Source organism: Nannospalax galili, unplaced genomic scaffold (genome assembly GCF_000622305.1).
Source record: "Nannospalax galili isolate Female #2095 unplaced genomic scaffold, S.galili_v1.0 scaffold648, whole genome shotgun sequence".
Taxonomy (NCBI): Eukaryota; Metazoa; Chordata; class Mammalia; order Rodentia; family Spalacidae; genus Nannospalax; species Nannospalax galili.
The window spans coordinates 5,113,345-5,135,899 of NW_008360311.1; the positions used below are offsets into that span (position 1 = coordinate 5,113,345).

At 43.6% G+C, this 22,555-nt stretch overlaps 1 protein-coding gene across 1 annotated transcript; it reads right to left on the bottom strand.

Moving 5' to 3' along the window:
- Window positions 1-21,310, bottom strand: Angel2 (angel homolog 2). The gene is made up of 9 exons (XM_008824850.3): window positions 21,119-21,310; window positions 18,570-18,892; window positions 14,498-14,754; window positions 13,400-13,469; window positions 11,490-11,911; window positions 7,530-7,656; window positions 6,668-6,725; window positions 3,495-3,658; window positions 1-2,124 (listed from the first exon to the last, which is right to left on the bottom strand). Exons 1-9 carry the CDS (start codon window positions 21,175-21,177, stop codon window positions 1,973-1,975), a joined length of 1,632 nt encoding a protein of 543 aa, XP_008823072.1. The 5' UTR covers window positions 21,178-21,310; the 3' UTR covers window positions 1-1,972.
- Between the last annotated feature and the right edge of the window lie 1,245 nt (window positions 21,311-22,555).

Here is a 22,555-nt window from a genome sequence, read left to right on the forward strand (position 1 = left end):
GTAAAGAAAAATAGATCATTTTTATTGGAGGTTTAAAAACTTGTGAGAAATGCCTTGTGGGCCACAAAATTACACATTTGATAAGGTAACAGAGCAATTTTACGGGTTAACTTCCAAGTACATAAAATGGCCTAATTAATAATAATCAAGATATAAAAACTTTTCACAGGTTTTCAGGAATATTAATTTGCTAACACTGATCTGCTTATAATAAAATCAGTTGCTAATAAGTTCACTCTGTATTTTTTCTTTGTCTAATACTAAGAAGGGACAATGATAACTGTAATTTGGTAATGGCTATGCCTGCTACCCAGGATGCTTAATACTCCACAAATCAGAACTGAAGATTGTGGACCACTGTGGAACCATAGTCAACACTGTACATGAAAACCAACACGTGAGAAACACGTAAAAGCACTCACTACTGTCTCCCTCGGCATGTCTTCAGTCTACACGCCTCCTCTGAGACTTGCATCTACTCGATTTTAGTTTAAAAAATTACAATAAATGACTTAAAAATGTAAAGTTCAAGATTTCTTTTCCAATTTTAAAACATCTCATTGATAAAACCCACTGTAGAAAACATTATTTACTGTAAAATGACTACTTAGTAAAAATGCCTTGAAGTCTTTGATAATACTGTCAAGAGAAGCAGAGGAAATTTCCACTTCTGACATTTAGTTACTTTTTATTCAAACACTTGCATAGAGTCAACTACAGGATTTATTAGACCTGCCTCTAACATTTCATAGAAAGTGTAGACAGACCCTCACATTGGTGTTCCACTGTACAAGAAAACCAAATTATAACCAACAGTTAAAGTAATTACTTAGAGAATACTAGGCTGTCAAGTTCCACACCGGCATCTCACCCTGGAGTTTTACAACTTACTTCCTCACGTTTCTGAGCCCTAATAAAAATAACATTATAGCTGCCACTTTTTCTAATAAAATAAAAGTATACAGAATTGGTTCAGTAAAATGTCATCCCTAACCCAGGAATCTTTTATTACAACCAGATAGAAAACGATGGTAAGGAGACAAAGGCATTTGCTTTTTCTTTTTGAGACAGGATCTTGCCATGTGGCCCAGGCTGACCGGAACCTGTAGTGGTCCTTCTGCTGTCTCCCCAGTGCTAGGGTAACAAGCACCATATCTGGCTCATCTGCTTTTCTTGAGGCAACCCCTGTGGCAGGACAGGAGTGGGTTCACATAAAGGTCTGTGTCCTCTTTTTCTGTTGTTTTTGAGACAGGGTCTCATGTAGCCCAGGCTGGCCTCAAACTCACTATGTTGCAGAAGCTGGCCTTGAACTATTAATCCTCCTGCCTGCATTTCCCAAGTGCTGGGATTATAGGTGTATACCACTACATCTGGCTAAGGGTTTTGTCCTCTTATCAAACTGACCTACATTTTCCAACTATTTCCCCAACAAATTGTAGACACATCACATGGCTCAGGACGGTTATAAGATTGATCAAGCATTTTGTACAATTTAGGAACATTATCAAGCCTCTTCAGAAGCTAAAATGCCCGGATACCAGTGACTGAAGATCCAGTGATTTCTAAAATGAACTAATCAGGACTCAACACAGGCTTCTCTCTCCCAAGGAACTCAGACCTGAAAAGGCGGCAGCCCGTGCTTTGTTAGAGCTTGCATGGCAAAGCTTGCCAAATTCCTATCTGGAGGATCAAAGATGAACTATATTCTGAAAAGTGTCAGCTTTACTAAGATACAGAATACAAATTATTTACATCTTTTTTACAATGAAGAGTGTTTAGATATCAATTGTCAGGAAAATATTTCATTATTAAAAAAAACTTGTAAACTTGTTTCTTCTGGTGTTTCAAGCATATAGCAAATTCAGAAACCCCACAGCACAAATGAACAGCATGCAAACAGTTAAGAATACCTTTACAGTCTTTGAAAAGGATATAAATTAGAAAGAAAATTGTATGTATAATCAAAGTAGCGTCAAAGCTGAAGTCTAAATTTAGCCAGTAAAGGCAGATGATCTGAGGAGTTGTTTTCATTGGGAAGTCCATTAACAGTCCACAGGTCTTGTTCTGTAAGTAGTGACAGTCTGGCGAGAAGTTTCAAGCCACCAACCAAAGCAACTTCGGCTCCTACATTAAAAAAGCACATTCTTGGTGAGACTGCAACAGGCCATTGTAAACTGATCAGGCAAGTTTTTTAAACAGTGATCAACAGACCCTGGAACCCTCGAGAAGACTAACACGAAGTGGAGTAATTACCTAATAACCCCAAACAGCAGCTTCAGGTGTCATTTATGTCAGGTACCTTTTCTATTTCAATTTACACAGATCTTTCAAAGAAAGCATTAACATGTTAAAATGTTAGTGATTTGAGATTGACAGCCACCAAAGACACTGATGCACCAAACCAGTCTGTAATTACAGAACTGCAAACAGATCCAACCCCAGCCATGTAGTGAGTGGCCAAGACAACCAGAGGGTAAGTCCCAGATGACATGCTAAGTGGAGGGCCTGGAGAGGCGACTCCCTGGCACCCTGCTGCCACCCAGTGGAATTCTGTGGGTATGACATGCCCGGAACCTTCCTACAGACAGCAGCAGGTGCTGTGGGGAGCTGGAGGAAAGTAGCACCAAAGCTGAAGAGGAAGAAAGGGAGAGTGGGAAGGAAAGGGAGGGGGAGAAGCCGCCTGAAGCCAGGGATCTCCATAAGCTTTCTCAGGATTTTTAGGTTTCGGATTCTCTCAATTTCCTTCTCCTCTGGTTCATACACAGCCTGATTTCTCTTTCAGTTGTAACAAAGAAAAGCGCCATGTTTAGTTTCTGAAAACAGGGTCATATTACAGACTTTCCCTCAGAAAGCCACTGTCCCAGGTCAGCATAAACGTGGGCGGCACATAGTCCCACTGTGAAAGGCAGCATGACTTGGTAACTAATTTCATCAAGAACTGTCTGGTGACTGCTCACAATTTACTCAACTTCTGCCACAGGAATATGGGGGAAAAGGTGATGGCAATGTGGACTTAGAGCACAGTCTGACTGGATCTGAGACAGCACTGGGGATACAATCTTTTTTTTTTTAGACAGGGTCTTATGTAGTCCTGACTGACCCTAGAATTTTTTTTTCTTTTTTTTTTTTTTTTTGGTCTTTTTGAGACAGGGTCTCCCTGTAGCCCCAGGTGGACTGGAACTCACTATGTAGACCAGGGTGGCTTTGAACTCATGAGATCCACCTGCCTCTGCCTCCTGAGTGCTGGGATTAAAGGCGTGTGCCACTACACCGGACTTGGGGTTAGATCTTAATAAGAATTTGCTCTGGGGTGTTTTATGGCCCCAGTGTTTGCAGAGTTGAGGGATTTGTTCAGGTACAGTACCCATGTAGCTCACTGTCTGGACATGGACTTCTTCAGGTACACTCTGTCCACGTATCCACCATTGGGATACATAGCCTTGACTTTAGTGCCCGTGCTCTTTGGCATTGTGAGGATTCCGGGTGGCCTTTACCTGGATCCCTCGCGGCATCCTCCTTCTCTGCAGAGTAGAAAATGTAATCAACAGTTACGGCACTTCGGGAATGGCAGGTGGTGACTTCTGGCACACCAGTGTCAGGAGAGTAGTGTGAGTAGACTGACGACAGGCTGAAATGGTGCTGCAGGTGGGAGGACAACCTGAATGGGAACGAAAGGCACTTAAGACCACCAAAATGGCCCTGGGTGAAGAAGCCCTAGTTTAAGTACTTTTTTATTCTATTCCTAGACTGAGCCTAGACATTAGGACTCATTTTTTGTTACTGATTGTGGTAGTTTGCGTAAGTGTCCCCATAGGCTCTTAAGTATTTGGACACTTTATGTCTACTTGGTGGGCCGTTCCAGGAGGTTTTAGGACGAGCGGCCTTACTGGAGGAAGCATGTCACTGGAGGTAGGCTGCGAGAGTTCTAAAGTCTTGCCAGAGTAGCTCTCTGCTTCCTGTGGCTGCTTGAAGATGCTATCGCTCCACCTGCTGCTGCAGTCACGGCTGCTTCCACAGGTGCCTCCCCCACCACCATGGACTCTAAACCTGTGAACTTTAAGCCAAATAAACTCATCCTCTTACAAGGTCCCTAATCAGCGTGTTTTATCACAGCAACAGAAAAATAACTAAAATAGTTTTCTTTTTAAAAAAATTTATTATTTTTATTTTTTATATGTATGAGTGTATTGCCTGCATGTAAGCGCACCTGTGTCATGTCCTGTCATGCAATGCCTACAGAGGTCAAAAGAGTGTCAAATTCCCCTGGAACTGGAATTATGGATGGTTGTTAGCCACCATGTGGGTGTTGAGAATCGAATCTTGCTCTTCTCCAAAAGCTTAACTGTTGAGCCATCTTTCCAGCCTCCTTTTTTAAAAATTTGAGACAGAATGCCAGGTGTGGTGGTGCCCGCCTTTAGTACTAGCATTTGGGAGGCAGAGGCAGGTGGATCTCTGTGAGTTTGAGGGCAGCCTGGTCTACATAGTGAGTTCCAGGACAGCTGGGACTACGGGGAGACCCTGTCTCAAAAAGACCAAAAAACCAATTTGAGACAGGCTCCTACATTCTAGCCCAGGAAGGCCTCAATGTGTGGCACTCCTCCCGCCTCAAGCCCTGAGGGTTAGGGTTAGGGTTGTGGGCACCATGCCTAGCTAGACACGTTTTATTTAAACATCTTCAATTAGAATTCATTTATTTATGCAATGAATCTAAATTAATGGGTATTGAAAACCCATTAAGGAGACTAAAATAGAGGCAAAACCAGCTTAAGGATCAATATACTAATCAAATCTTAAAATTAAATCTATAAATGTTCAAGAACCTCTATTTAAAAATGAACATAAAATCCTAAAACAACTTATGCATTTTTTTTTTTTGGTTGTATTTTTAGAAAGCTATAAGTGGCCAGGCATCATTCAGGAATACCATTTGAAATAGCATCTTAAGATAACTTCTAGAATGGCTTATGTTTACTCTGTTATAAATACATTTGATGTTATAGATAAAATGTTTAAAGATTATATTCTAGAAACACATCAAGAATTTTAAGAACCATTTATGCTTTGAAGGAAAATAAAAAGTAATTACTCGGGGCTGGAGAGACGGCTCAGCAGTTAAGAGCACTTACTGCTCTTGCAAAGGACCCGGGTTCGATTCCCATCACCCACATGGAGGCTATGAACCGTCCTTAACTCCAGTTCCAGGGGAATCCAAAGCCCTCTTCTGACCTCTGCAGCATTGCACGACACAGGTGCATTCACATCCATGCAGGCAATATACTCATACACATAAAAAATAAAAATAATTTTAAAAATATTTTTTTAAAAAGTAATTACTTAATAGACATTAACCAAATATCTACTAAATTCTGTATTTCTTCATCTGTCCAGAGGGGACACATAAAAATTTGTATGGAGAGACAACTCAGCAGTGAAGAGCACAGACTGCCCTTGCAGAGGACCTGGGTTTGGTTCCTAGCACCTGCATGGTAGCTAATAAGTCTAACTCCAGTTCCAAGGGAATCCAATGCCCTCCTCTGACCTCTGTGAACATTGCATGACATGAGTGTACTTACATACATTCAGGAAATACACTCAAACAAACACATTAAAAAAAATTAAGAAGAAAATCAACCAAATACATTTTTTTTGAGACAGCAGTTAAGAGCATAAGCTGCACTTGCAGAAGATCTGGGTTCAGTTCCCAGCACCCACATGGTGGCTAACAACCGTCCATAACTCCAGTTCCAGAGGATCCGATGCCCTCTTGTGTCCTCCTCAGGGAATGCACGACACAGGTGCACTTGCATACATGCAGGCATAACACTCATACACATAAAATAAAAATATATTTAAAAAATTAAAATAGGCTGGAGAGATGGCTCAGTGGTTAAGAACACTGACTGTTCTTGCAGAAGACCCAGGTTCAAATCCCAGCACCCACATGGCAGCTAACAACTGTCTGTAACTCCAGTTCCAGAGGATCTGACAGCCTCTTCTCTCCTCCACAGGCATTGCATGACATGGGGGCACTTACCTACAAGCAGGTGATACACGCATACACAAAAAATTAAAAATAATAATAAAAATGAAAATAAAGCACCTCAAGAATCTCTCAGCAATAAGATCTAGGTCTGTCTTGATAATTCACGCGCATCCAGGTCTCAATCACAGCCAAGCGTTCAGTTTCTCTATAACTGATCCAGATGACCTTTCCCTACAGCTCAAGTAAAAACACAATCATCTTCTCTGTGGCACGTTGTGTTTTGGATCATTGCTCCAATGTAGACTGTAGATCCAGAGCCAAAGACTAAGGAGCCTACCGAAATCTGGAGACATTTTCCTCTAATCTTGACCCTTTAAATATGCACTGACAGTAAATTTCAGAAGACCTGAGCCAGTCCAGGCCCATATACCATGTTCATTCAGAACACGTTAGGCACGTCAAAGCACAGGTACTGCCCTTTATACTGAACCTCAGAGACGCCACATTCACATTGATAAAGAGCAGCAGCCAGGCCTGGAGCTCATGTCTACTTGACTTAGATCCCATATTCGTTGCCAGCCAGAAGATCAGCAGTTCCTTTTGGAGCCAAGTGTTTTCTGAGAGGTAACTCTCTTCATTGTTCAGCTAAAGTCAAGAAATTCTCTTGTTGTTTCCAGAACTCACTTTTCAGCTGTCACTACGACCTCTGTTTCCTCCAGCTGTGCCTGAGTCAGATCGCCATCTGAAAGAGCAGAGGGGATACGTCACTCCTACCGGCACACTGTTTGGCCTCGGCACAGCCTTTTGCTCTAGAAACAAAATTCAAGCTATGCCAGTTTAGATAGATGCCTACTTAAATATTTTATCTTGCAGTCTATGTTTTGATGGTCTACAGAATCAGGGAAAAATGTAAACAACTCTAAGGCAACATGCAAGTAATTCATGCACAGATAATTCTGGAAGTTCAACTTTAAAAAAGTAGATCTGGGTCAGGCGTGGTGGCACACGCCTTTAATCCCAGCACTGGGAGGCAGAAGCAGGCAGATCTCTGTGAGATCGAGGGCAGCCTGGTCTACACAGTGAGTTCAGGCCAGCGGGGGCTGCAGGGAGATCCAATCTCAAAAAGACAAAAAAGAAAGTAAGTTTGGAGCACATTTGAAAAAAAAAAAAAAAAAAAGAGGAAAACTGGGCATGGTGGCGCACGTCTTTAGTCCCAGCAACCCGGGAGGCAAAGGCAGGCAGATTTCCGTGAGTTTCAGGATGGCCTGTTCTACATAGTGAGTTCCAGGCCAGCTGGGGCTACAGGGAAACCCTGTCTCAAAAATAAATATATAAATAAAATAAAATAAAAATAAAGAGGAAAGAGCAAATAATATATATATGTATATATGTACATACACACACACACACATATATATATCCATATATGTATTTATAAATGTAAACATCCATGTCTGAGATTTTGGCCATTTGAAAGTTTAGTTTTATGTCTTCAAAGGGAAGACTGATACCCAATGGGCTGTCAGAACGAACTGCACACACTTACCTGTCTTTTCTACTTTTGGTACCTGCTGCACCTCATACACACAGTTCTGTGAGATACCTAGGTTTGGGGGCCAAATTGGTATAGATAAAATTCTTTGTCCCCGTGAAGACTGTTCCTGGCCAGACACCTAAACAAAATTCCAACAAGCATCTTAAGTGAAAGACCTTAAATAATTCATGTATTGAAAATTTATGTCTAAGGCAATCCAAAATGGTATTACCTCTCATTCATTTTATTAAACACTTACAAACTGTCCAGACAGTTCAGAAAGCACTCATCATGTACACAAAAATGATACTTAGCACATGCATATTTTCCTCTCGACTGAACATCCACAACTTCCCACTAACACTGCCCACCTTTTCTTTGCTTCCTGTAATATAGTTTCCATCATGTCAAATACTAAGTGATCAAATCTCACACAAGTTAAAACTACCATTCAGAATTCCATTGGAAGGCTTATTTTGGTTAAATATACTGATGACCAAGTGACCTAAAGTAGGTGGAGGACAGCATGAAGGTTTCACTCTAACCCAGGAGAGATAACAGCTCTAGTCTTGGGCCTGGGCCCCTCCCTTCCTGCTGCTGCTCCCAGTGAGCGCCACAGACTGGTGGACTGATGGAACCAGAAGCTGCTATGCTAAACGATGGAACCCAGACTTGGAAAAGTAAGTGGCATGTGTATGCTTTCTGTCATTTGTGGATCTTCGCTCCAAATTCTTAGATGTGAGTTTATACCCTGATGCAACCGCAGGCCAGGAAAATAGAAAGGAACCATGAGGGTGACGGGGAGAAAGAAGGAGGAGCATGGGAGAGGGGAGCAGGAGACAGATTACCAAGGGGAAAGTGGGGGAAATGGGGGGACTTCAACTGGGGAGGGAGAAGGGAAGTAACACTTAGGTGGTGTGAAAGGAGGAGAGAGGAGAGATAATGCTTAGGTGTTGTCAAAAACCAGAAGGAAATGTTTTAGTTCAAAAACCTGCTGGAAAATACACAAAATATATGAGTGTATGTGTATAGCTGAAGGCTATATAACAAAAACATACTGCCAGCAGGAGATACCTCCTTTGAGTTGGTCAGGGTAGTCCAGGAGACTCCCAAAATAGCACAGCCCTTGACTGATTCCCAGAACTTGAAGGTGAGACAGGGCATACTTCAGACCCAGGACCTGGAGCTGACCTGGGAGCCACCCCCTGAAGACCGGCTCTCATGGTGTCAGAGGACACTGTGCATCTGCCAAGGGAGGAAACCAATCAACAGTCCACCCAGCTGTAAAGCCTAATAAATACAATGATTGGCCCAGCAAACTATCTCTATTGGTGCAGTAATGGTACTTTTATTTTGTGGGTAATCAATAGCTAATTGGACTTAAGGCCTGCTCACTGGGAGGGAACTCGTGTAGTTCTGTAAGCATAGCCACATATACAAGAATGGAGAGGTCACAGATCCTAGAGAAAAACCTACTTTAGTCATTTTGCTAGACCAGTGTAATTTCTTACTGTAATCTAAATAGGTGTCCTGGGCTGGAGAGATGGCTCAGCAGTTAAGAACACTGTTTTTGCAGAGGACCCGGGTTCAATTCCCAGCACCCACATGGCAGCTAACAGCTGTCCATAACTCCAGTCCCAGGGGATCCAACAGCCTGTGCTCCTCAAGCATTGCACGACATAGGTGCACTTACCTACATGCAGGCAATACATGCACACACATAAACATAATAAAATACTAAATAGATGTCCTTACATTTACAGACGAGTATGCCTCTCACCACTTATAAAAGAAAAGCTTCTTTTTGCAACAGATGGAGACTATTACAGGGTTCCACAACTGCTCAAACACAGAGAGTATCTTTGAGATGCCCAGCCCTAAGTTACACATCTACACTATAACTTCTACACCTAAGGCTCAGGGGACACAGGAACAGGGAGCAGAAAGAATATAGGGGCTGGAAAGACAGCTCAGCAGTTAAGAACACTGAGTGCTCTGCAGAGGACCTGGGTTCAATTCCAAGCACCTACATGATAACTAACCACCACCTACAACTCCAGTTCCAGGGGATCCAACGCCCTTTTCTGACCTCTGTGGGCAGTGCACAACATGGGTGCACTTATACACATGCAGGCAAAACACTCATACACACAGAATGAAAATAATACATAGGCTGGGTGTGGTGGCACATGCCTTATTTAAAAAAAATATATGTTAATATGGAGCTGGAGAGATGGCTCAGCGGTTAAGAGCACTGGCTGCTCTTTCAAAGGACCCAGGTTCAGTTCCCAGCACACACGGTGGATAAGAACCATCCTCAACTCCAGTTCCAGGGGATCAGACACCCTCCTCTGGCCTCTGTGGGCATTGCACGACACTGGTACATTTACATACATGCAGGCAAAACACACATATGAAACAAAACTTTTCTCTGTCTTTTTTGAGACAGGGTCTCCCTGTAGCCCCAGCTGTCCTGGAACTCACTATGTAGACCAGGCTGGCCTTGAACTCACAGAGATCCGCCTGCCTCTGCCTCCCGAGTGCTGGGATTAAAGGCGTGCGCTACCACGCCCAGCAAAAACAAAGCTTTTTAGAAAATATTAATGCATCTCTCAACTCTCACCAGGGAAGCTTCCTCATGCAACAGATGGTGATTTGCCCAGAAAGCCACAACTGGCCAAAGCATAGAGACTAAGACACTGCAGAATGCGTGTCCCTGGATAGGACACCTCTATCAAACCTCTGCCACCCAGGGCTCAGGAATCATTGATTGCAGAAGGGGCAGAAAGACTGTGAAAGTCAGGGGTGCTGGATGACCACAGGAATCAGACTTCTCCAGGCTGCTGGGAAGTTGCTCATATGATCTTAGAGCAATGATGACAGCATGCACAAGCCCCATGCAAGCTCAAACCAGGCAAAAACCCAGCAGTGGGGAAATGGGTAAGAAGTCCCAACCTTAGCTGAGAAACTAGTGGCAACTGATGACTCCTGGGAGAGGGGGAGAGAGTTGGTCTTCTTTAAGGAGGTGATGCTAGAAAATTGGCCAGGCTCCAGTGGATATACTCACAACGAGGGACATTTGGGGACACAAACTTGGCTCAATACGCCTTAACGTACATGATAGAATGAATGAAACTGGTTGGGGGGGCTACGGTAGGATGTAGATAGGGGAAGGGTTCTAACTATGATCAAGATGTATTATATGAAATTTGCAAAAGATTCAATTAAATAACTGTCTTAAATACAAAATAGCCCTAAACTAAAGAACTAAAATATTTAGCATCACATAAGGTAACATCATGATGTAAACGAAGACTTACAAATTACTGTTTTGCCAACTGCACTGCCCGTGTTCAACATTCAGATGCTACCTGTCCCTGAGAACAGGTCCTTGTGAGTTCTCCCTTTTGCCAAGGCTTTTTCTTTTCTTTTTTTGTTTGTTTGTTTGAGTGCTAATTCCTCCTAACCAAATGCTTCCACAGATGGAAAAGATTTTGAAAATACACCAGGTGAAGGAGTAAAGTCACTTCTAACTGTAGAAAAGCATTCTAGCTTAGTAAGTAAAGTACTAGGTTATCCAGCAACTTCTAGCGGCCACGAACGGCCATAAACGAAGACTTACAAATTACTGTTTTGCCAACTGCACTGCCCGTGTTCAACATTCAGATGCTACCTGTCCCTGAGAACAGGTCCTTGTGAGTTCTCCCTTTTGCCAAGGCTTTTTCTTTTCTTTTTTGTTTGTTTGTTTGAGTGCTAATTCCTCCTAACCAAATGCTTCCACAGATGGAAAAGATTTTGAAAATACACCAGGTGAAGGAGTAAAGTCACTTCTAACTGTAGAAAAGCATTCTAGCTTAGTAAGTAAAGTACTAGGTTATCCAGCAACTTCTAGCGGCCACGAACGGCCATCTTCACATCGTGATGACTAGAAAAGCTAAAGCCACTTCCTACAAGGATGAAGCAAACACTTACCTTTCCGATCGCAAGTCCTTCATAATCCAATTTCCCTTCCTTTATGAAACTATAGAGTGGAGAACCAGGAACAGAATTAAAGTCACCACACAGGACAATGGGGCAGAAGCTGCCATCTTTCCGATGGGCCACACTGGAAATCTCTGCCAGCAACATTGCCAACTGGGTCAGCTTAATATCACCTCGCCTGGGGTTGTACAGCAGATGTGTGTTAGCTACACAGATCGAAGGAGAGACAGCACAGGGAATTTTGGGCTGCAAGAGTAACACTAATCCAACATTGTCTCTGTCCAACAGAGGAATATCTCGGCGGCAGAACTCGACTGGGTTGACTGACAAGAGTGAAAATTTGGAATGTTTGAAGCAGATTGCACAGCCATCAGGTTTCCGTCCTGTCCGCATCTTATATTCACAGTGATAACCTGGAAGAAATGAATTTAGATAAGACTGCATATCAGAACACCTCTCAATATTTTAAAGCAACATTTGACAAAGCACATTTTGTGACAAGACATTAGTAATACAGGATGCTAACTAACTTTAAATCAAAGCAAGCTCAGGGCTAGAGCCGGGGGTGTCAGTGGCACAGCACCTGAGACTGTACTTGTTCTTTAGCACTGAAAAAATAAATTTTGTCCCATCATTTCGCTCTTGATGGTGCTGAGGCTCAGACCCAGGGCCTCACACAAACTGCATCTCTAGCCCTTGGTCTTCTGAGACAGGGACTCACAGTTCCTCAAGCTGTCCCTGAACTTGCTATAAAGCCCAGAGTGGCCTTGAACTCATGATCTTCATGCCTCAGCCTCCCAAGTGCTAGGATTACAAGGCTGGACCACCACACCACACACCTTCTAATATCCACTTCACACACACTTAAATGCAAGGACTTGGGAGGCAGGAGCAGTATGTGCTGAGTTCAAGCCAACCTGGATACACAGAAGACCCAACTCTCAAAACAATGTGCTTAGCACATTTCTTTAGTGGTATACAACGGTCTTCAACGTGCACACAGCAGTCTAGTTCCGGCCTAGTAATACCCAGTCATCACAAGGCAGGAAGGCCTTCTAATGCTCCACGCGCTCCTCACCTGTACCTCTATCTTTTGCTTGTCATTCTCTCCCTGACTCTTACTCTTCTGACCACAATGCCTGCCTTGCCTTAACACACTGCAGTGTCGGGGCCTGTCCTTTACTAGTCCTGACTGGAATGCTCTGTACATAGCTTGATCCTTCACCTCCTTCAAATCTTTGTTCAAACGTCACTCTGATCATTTTACTTAAAACTGAGCTCTTCTGCACTGCCCTTTCCTGACTCTCTCCAGAAACCTGTCATTATTTAGTAAGCTACTCAACTCATTTCAGTTATTGCTGGCTTTTCTCCACATAAAAAAGACTTCACACGGGAGGAGACTACCTATTTGGCCCAAGCTTTCCTGACCGTCTAGAACAGCACTACATAGGGCAGACACTCAAAAAACACCTGCTGAACGACTGGGTGCCAAGTAGGCTCTCCTCGTACCTGTGTCCACAGATGCTTCTGCTTCTTCAAGTGCTCTTTCACCAAACACAAGAGACTTGGGCTTTATTCATCAGGCACAGATAAAGCCTGTGTTACGATGAATTAGGAGGACTGGTCCCTGATCCTATGCACCTCAGAACCTTAGAGGTGCAGTGACTGAGCAGCTCTTAGAAGAGGGAGCTCCCTTCCCTTGTGAATTAAAGGTATATTAATGTAAAGTTTCCAACATAAATACCTCAGTCTTTTCTTGACATTTTCAAATAGGCGTCACATTTTCAAAATTTAGAGTTAGCCCCAAATATGTCATGTACTTTACTTAGAAAGTTATGCTTTAATAACATAAAACTCATTAAGACTAAATTTGGCTAAAGTAATCGCAAGTTATATCGTACCCAGTGACTCCAGGCTCGGCCTGATTTCTGCTCCATAATGATCTTCTTGAACTTCTTGCAAACAAAGCACCTTGAAAGGAAACAATGTCTTCAATTAAAACACAGATGCAAGTATGAATCCTCTGCGCTTTCACTTTTGAAAGGCTTCCAAACAGGATGAGGTTGAAATGAGAGGCATACACCCCCTTTCTTATGTTTAGAACAAATTAATGCTTCCAAATATTATATATTACAATAATATATCACCAATAATACAATGTTTCCAAATAGTATATAATTTATCTCAAAACCATGGCTTTCCCTGACATGGAGAACTCTTACCAAGGGTATTTCCTACAAGAAGTATTTTTTTATTTGTCAGGACATCTTTCCTGACTTTACATGTTCAGTATTTTTTGGGTTCTTTCTTTCATCTGAGACAGAATCTCACTATATAGCCCAGGCCAACCTTGAACATGCAGTGATCCTTCTGCCTCAGCCAAGTGCTAGGATTACATCACTTGTGATGTGAGTCTTTTCTTAAGAAGTTGGTTTCAAAGGGCTGGGAGATGTGACTTCTGTGGAAAAGCACTTTGCTAGCATACACAAGGCCCTAGGTTCAATGCCAGGATGGTCAAAAGTGTTCTTTAGCTGGTGTAGTAGCACGCATTTATAATGCCAGCACTTGATAGGTACAAACAGGAAGATCAGGAGTCCAAGGTCATCCTAGGCTACACAGTATATCTGAGGCCAGCCTGGGCTACCAGAGATCCTTCCTCAAAACAAACAAAAAAGGAATTGGAATTCTTTGAATGTTATCTTTTCAGTTAGATGAATTTTTGCACAAATTATTAAAATTTTAAGTCAAAGAAAATATTTAATGTTTCCAATGTCTGTTTCAAAAATTGACTAATATTTTAAAAATTTTCAGTCTTTTGAAATTTTTCCTTAGGACTGTCACAAGGAAACCATACCTTACCAACGGTCCCATCGCTCTCCTTCAACATCATCCCTTTTTGCCCCCAAAGCAAAACGCAAACACCACTTTGCTCACAAATATACCCATATTCAACCAAACTTTTTCTTGTATAAAGAAGTTTGGTAATATTTTACACTTACATCTGCATCAAAGTGCTTAATCTCCTTCAGAATATTGGGAAACCTGAAACGCCAGTGCAGTACTGGGCGCCGGCAGTGTCTGTACAGGTGCGAATTCGCTTCCAGTAGGTCTTGGGAAAGTATGTTATAGGACATCACTGAAAAGTCAAACTCATTTTCACTGTCTTCACATTTGCAGTCAACATTTTTGTCTTCGAGGACCGTTGTTTTATCTGTATTACAGCTGCATAAATATTCCCAACTCCTTTTTATTGCGCCTGTTACAATATATTGGACAAAATATAAAGAATTAATCAAAAGGCCATAGTTTCCTGTATATAAATACTTTCTCACTTAGCAGCCAGTGAGAACCATGTGCTTCCCCAGGAAATGGTGGTGTGATGCTGAAGAGCTACAAGCCCGCCATCGAATGGACTGCGAAAGCAGCAGAATGATCCACTGCCTGACTGTGGGGACACAAGCAGGCTCAGGGAAGCCAGCAAATCTGTATGGATGCTGAGCATGGCTAAAAACAAGGTCTACACTGGGATGTGCTTCTCACTTCTCTCTGAGTAAGCAGCAGCTCTGCCACAGCCAAGCTCGGCCACTCTGCCAGCACCAGGCACTGCAAGCTTTCCAGCGAGGCTGCATCACCTGACAGCTTGTTCCCTGCTAAGGTCACCAAACCATGACATTCCAGAAAAGACTCAGTTCAGAATTCTGGTTTAGAAATGAATGAAGGCTAACAGATGGGGCATGAGGGTAATAGACGGGAACAGCACTTGGTGTGTGAATGGTGAAGTGGAACACCACAAACAAGATGAACAAAGGAGCTCCTTCAGTATACACCAAAACCCAAATCAAAACACGACAGATACAGATGTCCAAACAGCAATGGCTGTTGATAAAGAGAGAGCCACCAGGAAGGTGACAGTTTATTCTGCAAAGACAGGAGAGAACCATGAAAAAGGACAGAAGAGTGAGACTCTGTATCCGCAGGTAGTCCTCAGCTCGGAAATCATCGTGCGGGTGCACGTCTGTTCACACACATACACAGCCAGGCTTGGCGGCACAGGCCTATATGAAGTACAAGGACCCAACATTCAGAGTTATCATGGCCTTCACAGCATGTCAAGGCCAGCCTGAGCTACATAGGGAGATGCTATCTCAAAAATGCCAAGGTCTGGTGGTTAACTCATGGTCAAGCACAAGTAGGTTCAATGCCCAGCACCCGGATAACATAACAGGCACATGCATTCAGCTTTGATCATGTGTCTGTTATGCCACATTAGCGAGGAAATGCGTAATGCCATGGAAGCCATGAAGAAAAACATGGCCGCTTTAGCGAACCCATGAGCTCAGAAGAGAGGAGAAAACAGTCAAAGAGAAGAAAGCACGTTTGGAGATGGCCTGGCATGATGAGACTATGAAAACCTGGCATGGAACACTGCCCACGCCCGCGGGCAAGTTTTCACTTTGCTAGATTAGAATGTCAAAAACTCTACTCATTAAACATTAGCTGGACATGGTGGTTCACACCTGCAATCTTAGCACTTAGGAGGCTGGGGCAGGAGGAGTGCTGAGTTCGAGGCCAGCTTGAACAAAACAACACATAAGTAAAGTGAGGTTAAAATAGTCTATATACTTACATGTGGGGTGAAAATGTGCTACCATTAAGTAATTATTTCTGAGTAGTAGCACTGTGGAAGACTGTCAAATCTACAATGAAGTATTTACAATCAAAATGTCAACACACTATATACAGCTGCCAGTACAGGGCATTCTGGTCAATTAGTTAAACCAGGTTACTCTCCTCAATAGCTACATATGTTCTATGTGCTACATGAAGAAAATAGAGGTTTTGACTAGACAGAAGATAGTTTGTGTGATTAGTGAGGCCTGGGTGACACATGGGAGTCGAGGCTATGAAGGTGCTGGGGGGGTGGAAACAAAACCAAAGTAGAGTCTTCAGCTACTACAGAATTTTACCCAGAGCCTGTCGCATGCCAAGGAGAGGGAGGAAAATGACCCCCTTCCTGTCTTTCAGTGAACATGGAGAATCCTACTTCCACAGGTTCAGAACTAAGTCTGACTATACTAGCTCCATGGAGTTGCACTGAGATTTGTAGAACCCCGTTCACCAACTGGGGATGATCCTTTATGGTTTCATACATAAACACGACAGACAGGGCTCCATCTGGCAAACAGAACACAGGCTCTTGTCATTAGGAGAGCCCCATTCTGATGCCACCGCCATGTTAACTATGGAAAACGAAGGTCTAAAATACTCGTCACGGTTTATTAGAAAACATATGCATAGAATGCCACAAAAATACATTAAGATGATTATAGCTGTGGTAATAAGTTTTAAACCAACCTTTTGTACTGCTTTATTTTTTGGTCTTTTTGAGACAGGGTCTTCCTGTAGCCCCAGCTGGCCTGGAACTCCCTATGTAGACCAGGCTGGCCTTGAACTTAGAGATCAGCCTGCCTCTGCCTCCCAAGTGCTTATTTCTACTTTTTAAATAACCAGAACCAATGGATTATCTGGTCAGTATAGTAGCTTCCAAACTCTACAGCTTATAGAACCCTTCAGTACTGCTTTTCCTGTCACAGAACACCAATCTCTTGAATGTCAGAACTAGGACTGGGCTGAAGGGGTAAACACACATTTTATCTTGACCACATTTGCTTTTAACACACATGCATGAGTGTGTTCAAATGCTACGGCTCCACAGAGGATGATTTCAAAACCAACACAGTGAACAGTCTTTGGCCTTCACAGACTTTACAACATAAATTCACACTGCAAAAGCTTATGTACCTTCCATGTCAGGAGGAACAGGGTGATCACAGCAGAGAAGACAGGTGAATCAAAGAAAGCAAGCAATAGGCCTGATCAGGTATTGGGATGCCTAATTAAAACGTCATAACTGTGTTACACAAATCCTTCAAATACCACTTTAAAGTGATAGGCAATTAGCAATACTGTTCTCTTGATTGAAAAGTATTAGTGAGATAGCGGCAGTCACATATACGGCTTAATGAAGAGCATTCTCCTTACTCCCAACACCTAGGAAGAACGGACATACAAAGAGTCAGGTTGTAATCAAGATTATCAGTATGTAAATGTAATTCCCCATCCATTAATGGGAAAACACCACCACCACCACCACAACTTTCTGAGTACCTACTATGAAGCCGATAGTGTCAGGTACTTTGACATACCTCATTTCATCCTTAACAGATATTCAAAACAGGTATTATTTACTGCACTAGAAAACCTAGGAGTAGGGAGGTTAGGTGACTGCTCCAAGCTCACACAGGAGGGCAAAGCGTGCTTCCTAAGCACACGCCATGACTCCATCTGAGAGCACACCAGAGTTATCAGAAGGTAAACAAGAAGTGTGCAATACATATAAAAAGTGTGCAAATGTACATATGCTTTTAATTCCACCATTCAAGAGGCAAAGGCAGGAAGATGCCTGTGAATTAGAGGTTAACAAGTTCCAGATCAGTTGGGGCAATGAGACCCTATCAAAAAGAAAGAATAATTAAACAACATCCCCCACCCCCTGCAAAAGTGAACAAATATACAAAAGCGACCTGAGGTCAGCATACAGACCTACATTTATAGACCTGAGCTGCTTTGAGGAGTCTGATGTTAATATCTCACACAAACTTGCATCTCTACAAGCTGTGATTACTATTATGCAAATAGATTTCTACTTTCAAGCAAGAGTTTCTACTCATTTTTATGTTATAAAGTTAAACATTAATCATCCAAACAAAATTATTTGCTTTAGATCACCAAATTCCAAGAATGCACCTGGCACTTTCTAAGTCAGCAAAGGCTCTTTTCAAAAAAAGGAGCATGTGAAGCTATTCTCAGACTTTGTGTTTTATCTGCCTGTCCAGTTTTTTCTAATCTTATTCCATCAAGAGTCACTTATATTTTTACAGCAAGAAATATACAATTAGTTGAAAATAAGACATTTAAAATGATTTAGCAGCACCTCTCAGCTGCTATGCGAAGGCTCCACATAGCCCGCCACCACAGCCATCTCCCCACCAGGATGAATGCCACCTTTACCTTGGTGTTTTCTTCGTTTGGATGAAGGCTCATCTTCAGAGTTCATGACGTAACTAGAGAGATGAATCAAGGAGGTCTGGCTCAGGTGGTCAGGTCTCCAATTATAGTACTGAAACTGAGTTCTAGACTCAAACAAACAAGATGGTCTGCAATTTAGTGAAAAATGCCGACTACTGAAGTACGGGTACGGTGCTCGTGAGTAGTGTCCAGGCCATCTCATGCAACTAGAAATGTGTCTGCTCCAACAACACCTTTGCAGATCCTCCCATGGTGAGGTCCAGTCTCTGCCCAAACTCTTCAGGTGATGGGGAAACATGGAGTATCTAGAAGAGATAAATACACTCCTTGAGGAACCACTTTTTTGTTCACCAACAGTATACAGAGTCTAAATCGATCTCCAGCAGAGGTGATACCTAATACTTAAAATCTACTTCTAAATCTGAGGATGAAGGAGAAGGCACCCACCATTACCTGTTAGCATTACCTGTTAACATTACATTCATACTCTTCCCTAAACCCCTATGAATGGCATCGTAAATATCTAACAAGAAAATGCTGGTTAGTCTCTGAAGATACCACATACCCCTCAAAAACTCTGTCCACCGTCCAACTGAGAGCTTTATCTATTATCACACTAGTACTCAGAGTAGCTTTCTAGCACCAAAAACTCAACAGAGAAATAAAACTCACAGCAAACATAATATTTAAATATGGAACATATCAGAATATAAAGTGACTCCCCCTCTCAACTTGAGTTTGGAGTAAAAACATATTTCTGAATAGGTTTTTTTTTTTTTTTTTAAATACCAAGGCTAAATTTCCCCTAACATTGGTAAAGCTAAAAAGCAAAAATCTATCACAACATGACAAAGCTACTTCCTCTGATAATCTGTGGACAACTATTCCCTCACTATTTCCTTATTTTTAAGCAAGCTGCTCCTTGGGAGAAATTAAAGACAGAGATTATTTACCAAGAAGTCACCAACACTCCAAATGCAACAGCATCAGTTTACTACCCAAAAGGTTTCCAAAGTATGTGTTTGTTATAAGTGTGCATGTGTGTGCGGCTGCATGCTGTGTTTGCTTACTACAGGCCAGAGGTTGACGGCAGGTCTCTTCCTCTACTCCTGTACATCTTGAGACAGGATCTCTCTCACTTGAAGCTCGCAGAATCTAGCCCAGCTGGTCACAGGCCCTGGGATGGTCCTGTCTCTGCCTCCCACTCTGGGATTAAAAGCATGCGCCACCACTCCCAGCTTTTACACGCAAGGATTTGAACTCAGTTCCTCATGCTTGTGCAGCAAGCACTTTAATAAGTGAGCTGTCTTCCCAGGCCCCTACTATTATTTTTAAAGGACAAATTGCTCTCAAGTTCTCAAAAAACACTGCAGCTTAAGTAGCAACTTCTCCCTGTACTGTGCTGGCAAACTGTGAGGGCTCAGAGAACTTTCCTGTGGAATCTTACAGCAAGAATCTCCACTGTCCCTAATGGAACTGTGTTAAGTTGCATTTACTGCTCACGAGTTAGTTTTCTTTGGAAAAACATTTACCTTTTATTATTACCTATAACATACTATTACATATTACCTCCATGAAGTTACGTACTCTCAAACTGCTCTCTAAATCAACTTAATTGTAAATCTGTAGAAACATGACATGGGCACTGTGTCTTGTAGGATTCTGAAACTCATGGAAAGCGATTTTGGCTCAGGATTTTTGTTGTTGTTTGTGTCTTGGTCTCTTGCAGCCCAGGCTGGCCTTGAACTCCTAATCCTACCTCTACCCCCCCGAGTGCTGGAGCTGGAACTGTGTGCTTTCTAACTTGATATGTTACCGTGCTGTGATGTAAAACTTGCAGGGTGACACCTAGTCTCTGGGATTTGCACTGATTTATACCTGGGCTCCTTCAGAGCTCCCCTAGTCACTTGAACCCCAGTTCTTGGGAGGCACTGGCACAAAGCTCTGCACACAGGTGGCACTCAGGCAACACCTCTGCACCGAATCCAGTCCCGGGCCGACGGAATTAAATGACGGCAGATCCCACGACTCAGGTGACATTGCTGTTTCCCACGCGGGGCCCACCAGCCGGCACTAAGCCCTCATTTCAAAGCGCACCAAGGGAACCGACCAGCACCCCTCGGGACGTGACCGCGGCAGCACCTACTGAGTGCTGTTAAGCTCCAGCAGTCTTTCACCTCTAACCCAGTGCGGCCCCGCACTCGCAGCAATCCTCCTGCCTCGGTGCTGGGACGGCGGGCTCTCGAAGAACCACGTCCAGTAAAACAACCGGCTGGGACAGGAACTTGGACGGCGTCAAAGTTGGGCTTGGAGTGACGGAAGCCGGCCCCGCCTCGATGCTCCCTCCCCCGCCCTCCCTCCCGGGTGCTTCGACCCCCGTCCTCGGCCCCCTCCCCGATGCTCGGTGCTCCCTCCTCCGGCCCTCGAGCCCTGGACCGCCTCGCGGCCCGTCACCTCTCCGCAGGGACCCTCCTCCCGCTCCTCCGTCCAGCCCCGGGCCGCCCCTTCCTCCGCCCTCGAGCGGTACTGACCGGCCTCTGCCCACCACACAGCGGCCGTAGCCTCTCCGCACGCAACGCCACGTCTCCATGTTCCCCCGCGGAGCCCGACCTCAGCCCCGGCCTCCTGCTCGGCCCCGCTGCGTCCCCATCGTCTCGCCTCGGCCTAGGAATGCCGGGAGGAGCGCCTAACAGGCCGTGTCGCCGTCTTGCCCAGGGAGCCTCTCAGCGCTTTCTGCAAGCATGACGCAACGAGCATGCGCAGAACCTGTGACGCGGGGGCAGCCATTTCTGAATGGGGCAAAATTCCCTGCCTCGGCCTTAAAGAAACAGAAAGCTCCGGAGACCTTTATTAAATATTTTATTTATGGGGCGGGAGAGATGACTCAACGTTTGAGAGCACTGGCTGCTCTTGTAGGCATAATACTCATACACTTAAAAATTTAAAAATATATTTTATTATTTTTGTGTGAATGTATTGCCCACATGTGTACAAGGGCACCCGTGTTGTACAGTGCCCTAGGAGGTCAGAAGAAGGCGTCGGATCCCCTGAAACTGGAACTGGATTTACTGTTGGTTGTAGTCACCATGTGGGTGCTGGATCCAAACCGAGGCCCTCTGGAAGAGCAGCCAGTACTTTTAGCTGCTGAGCCATTTCTTCAGTCCTGACAGCTTTATTAAGACCTGTGTTATTGTATGTTCTAGTTTCTCCATTGCTGTGACAAAATACTCCGACCAATACCACCTTGAGGAGGAAAGGGTTTATGCAGCTTACATCTCTGGAGTCACAGTTCATCAAGGAGCCCAAAGTAGGAATTCAGGGCAGAAACCTGGAGGCAGGAGCTGGAGCACAGGCCATGGAGGAATGCTGCTTACTGGCTTGCTCCTCTCGCCCCTGCTCAGTCTGCTTTCTTATACAACATAGGTGCACCTGCCCAGGGGTGGCATTGCCCACAATACCCTTGGCCCTCCCATATCACACAACAACCAAGAAAATGCCCCACAGACATGGTCACAGGCCAGTTCATTGGAGACAATTCCCCAGTTGAGGCTCCCACTACCCAGGTGTGCCAAGCTGACAATTAAAGCTGTCCAGCACAATTGACCCCTTGTCAACTTGAGACACAACCACAACCTTCCCATTTTTTGTCCCTAAGATATGATGTTAACATATCACAACATGAGACAGTACAATCCCCTCTGCTTCCTGTGCCTGCTTCAGTATGTGAGTGCTCCTCTTTCTGCTCTGGTCACCTCTTGCCACTATACCTCCCCTCCATGATGGATGCTGATTCTTCTGGAACTTATGTAAGCTCAAATAAACTCTTCCTTTTATAAGTAAAAATTAAAATTAAATTAAAAAGAGACAGTACAACCTTAAAAATCCCACAATCTTTAAAAAATCCAAACACTGGGTACTGGAGAGATGGCTCAATGGGTTAAGAGCACTGACTGCTCTTGTCCAGGACC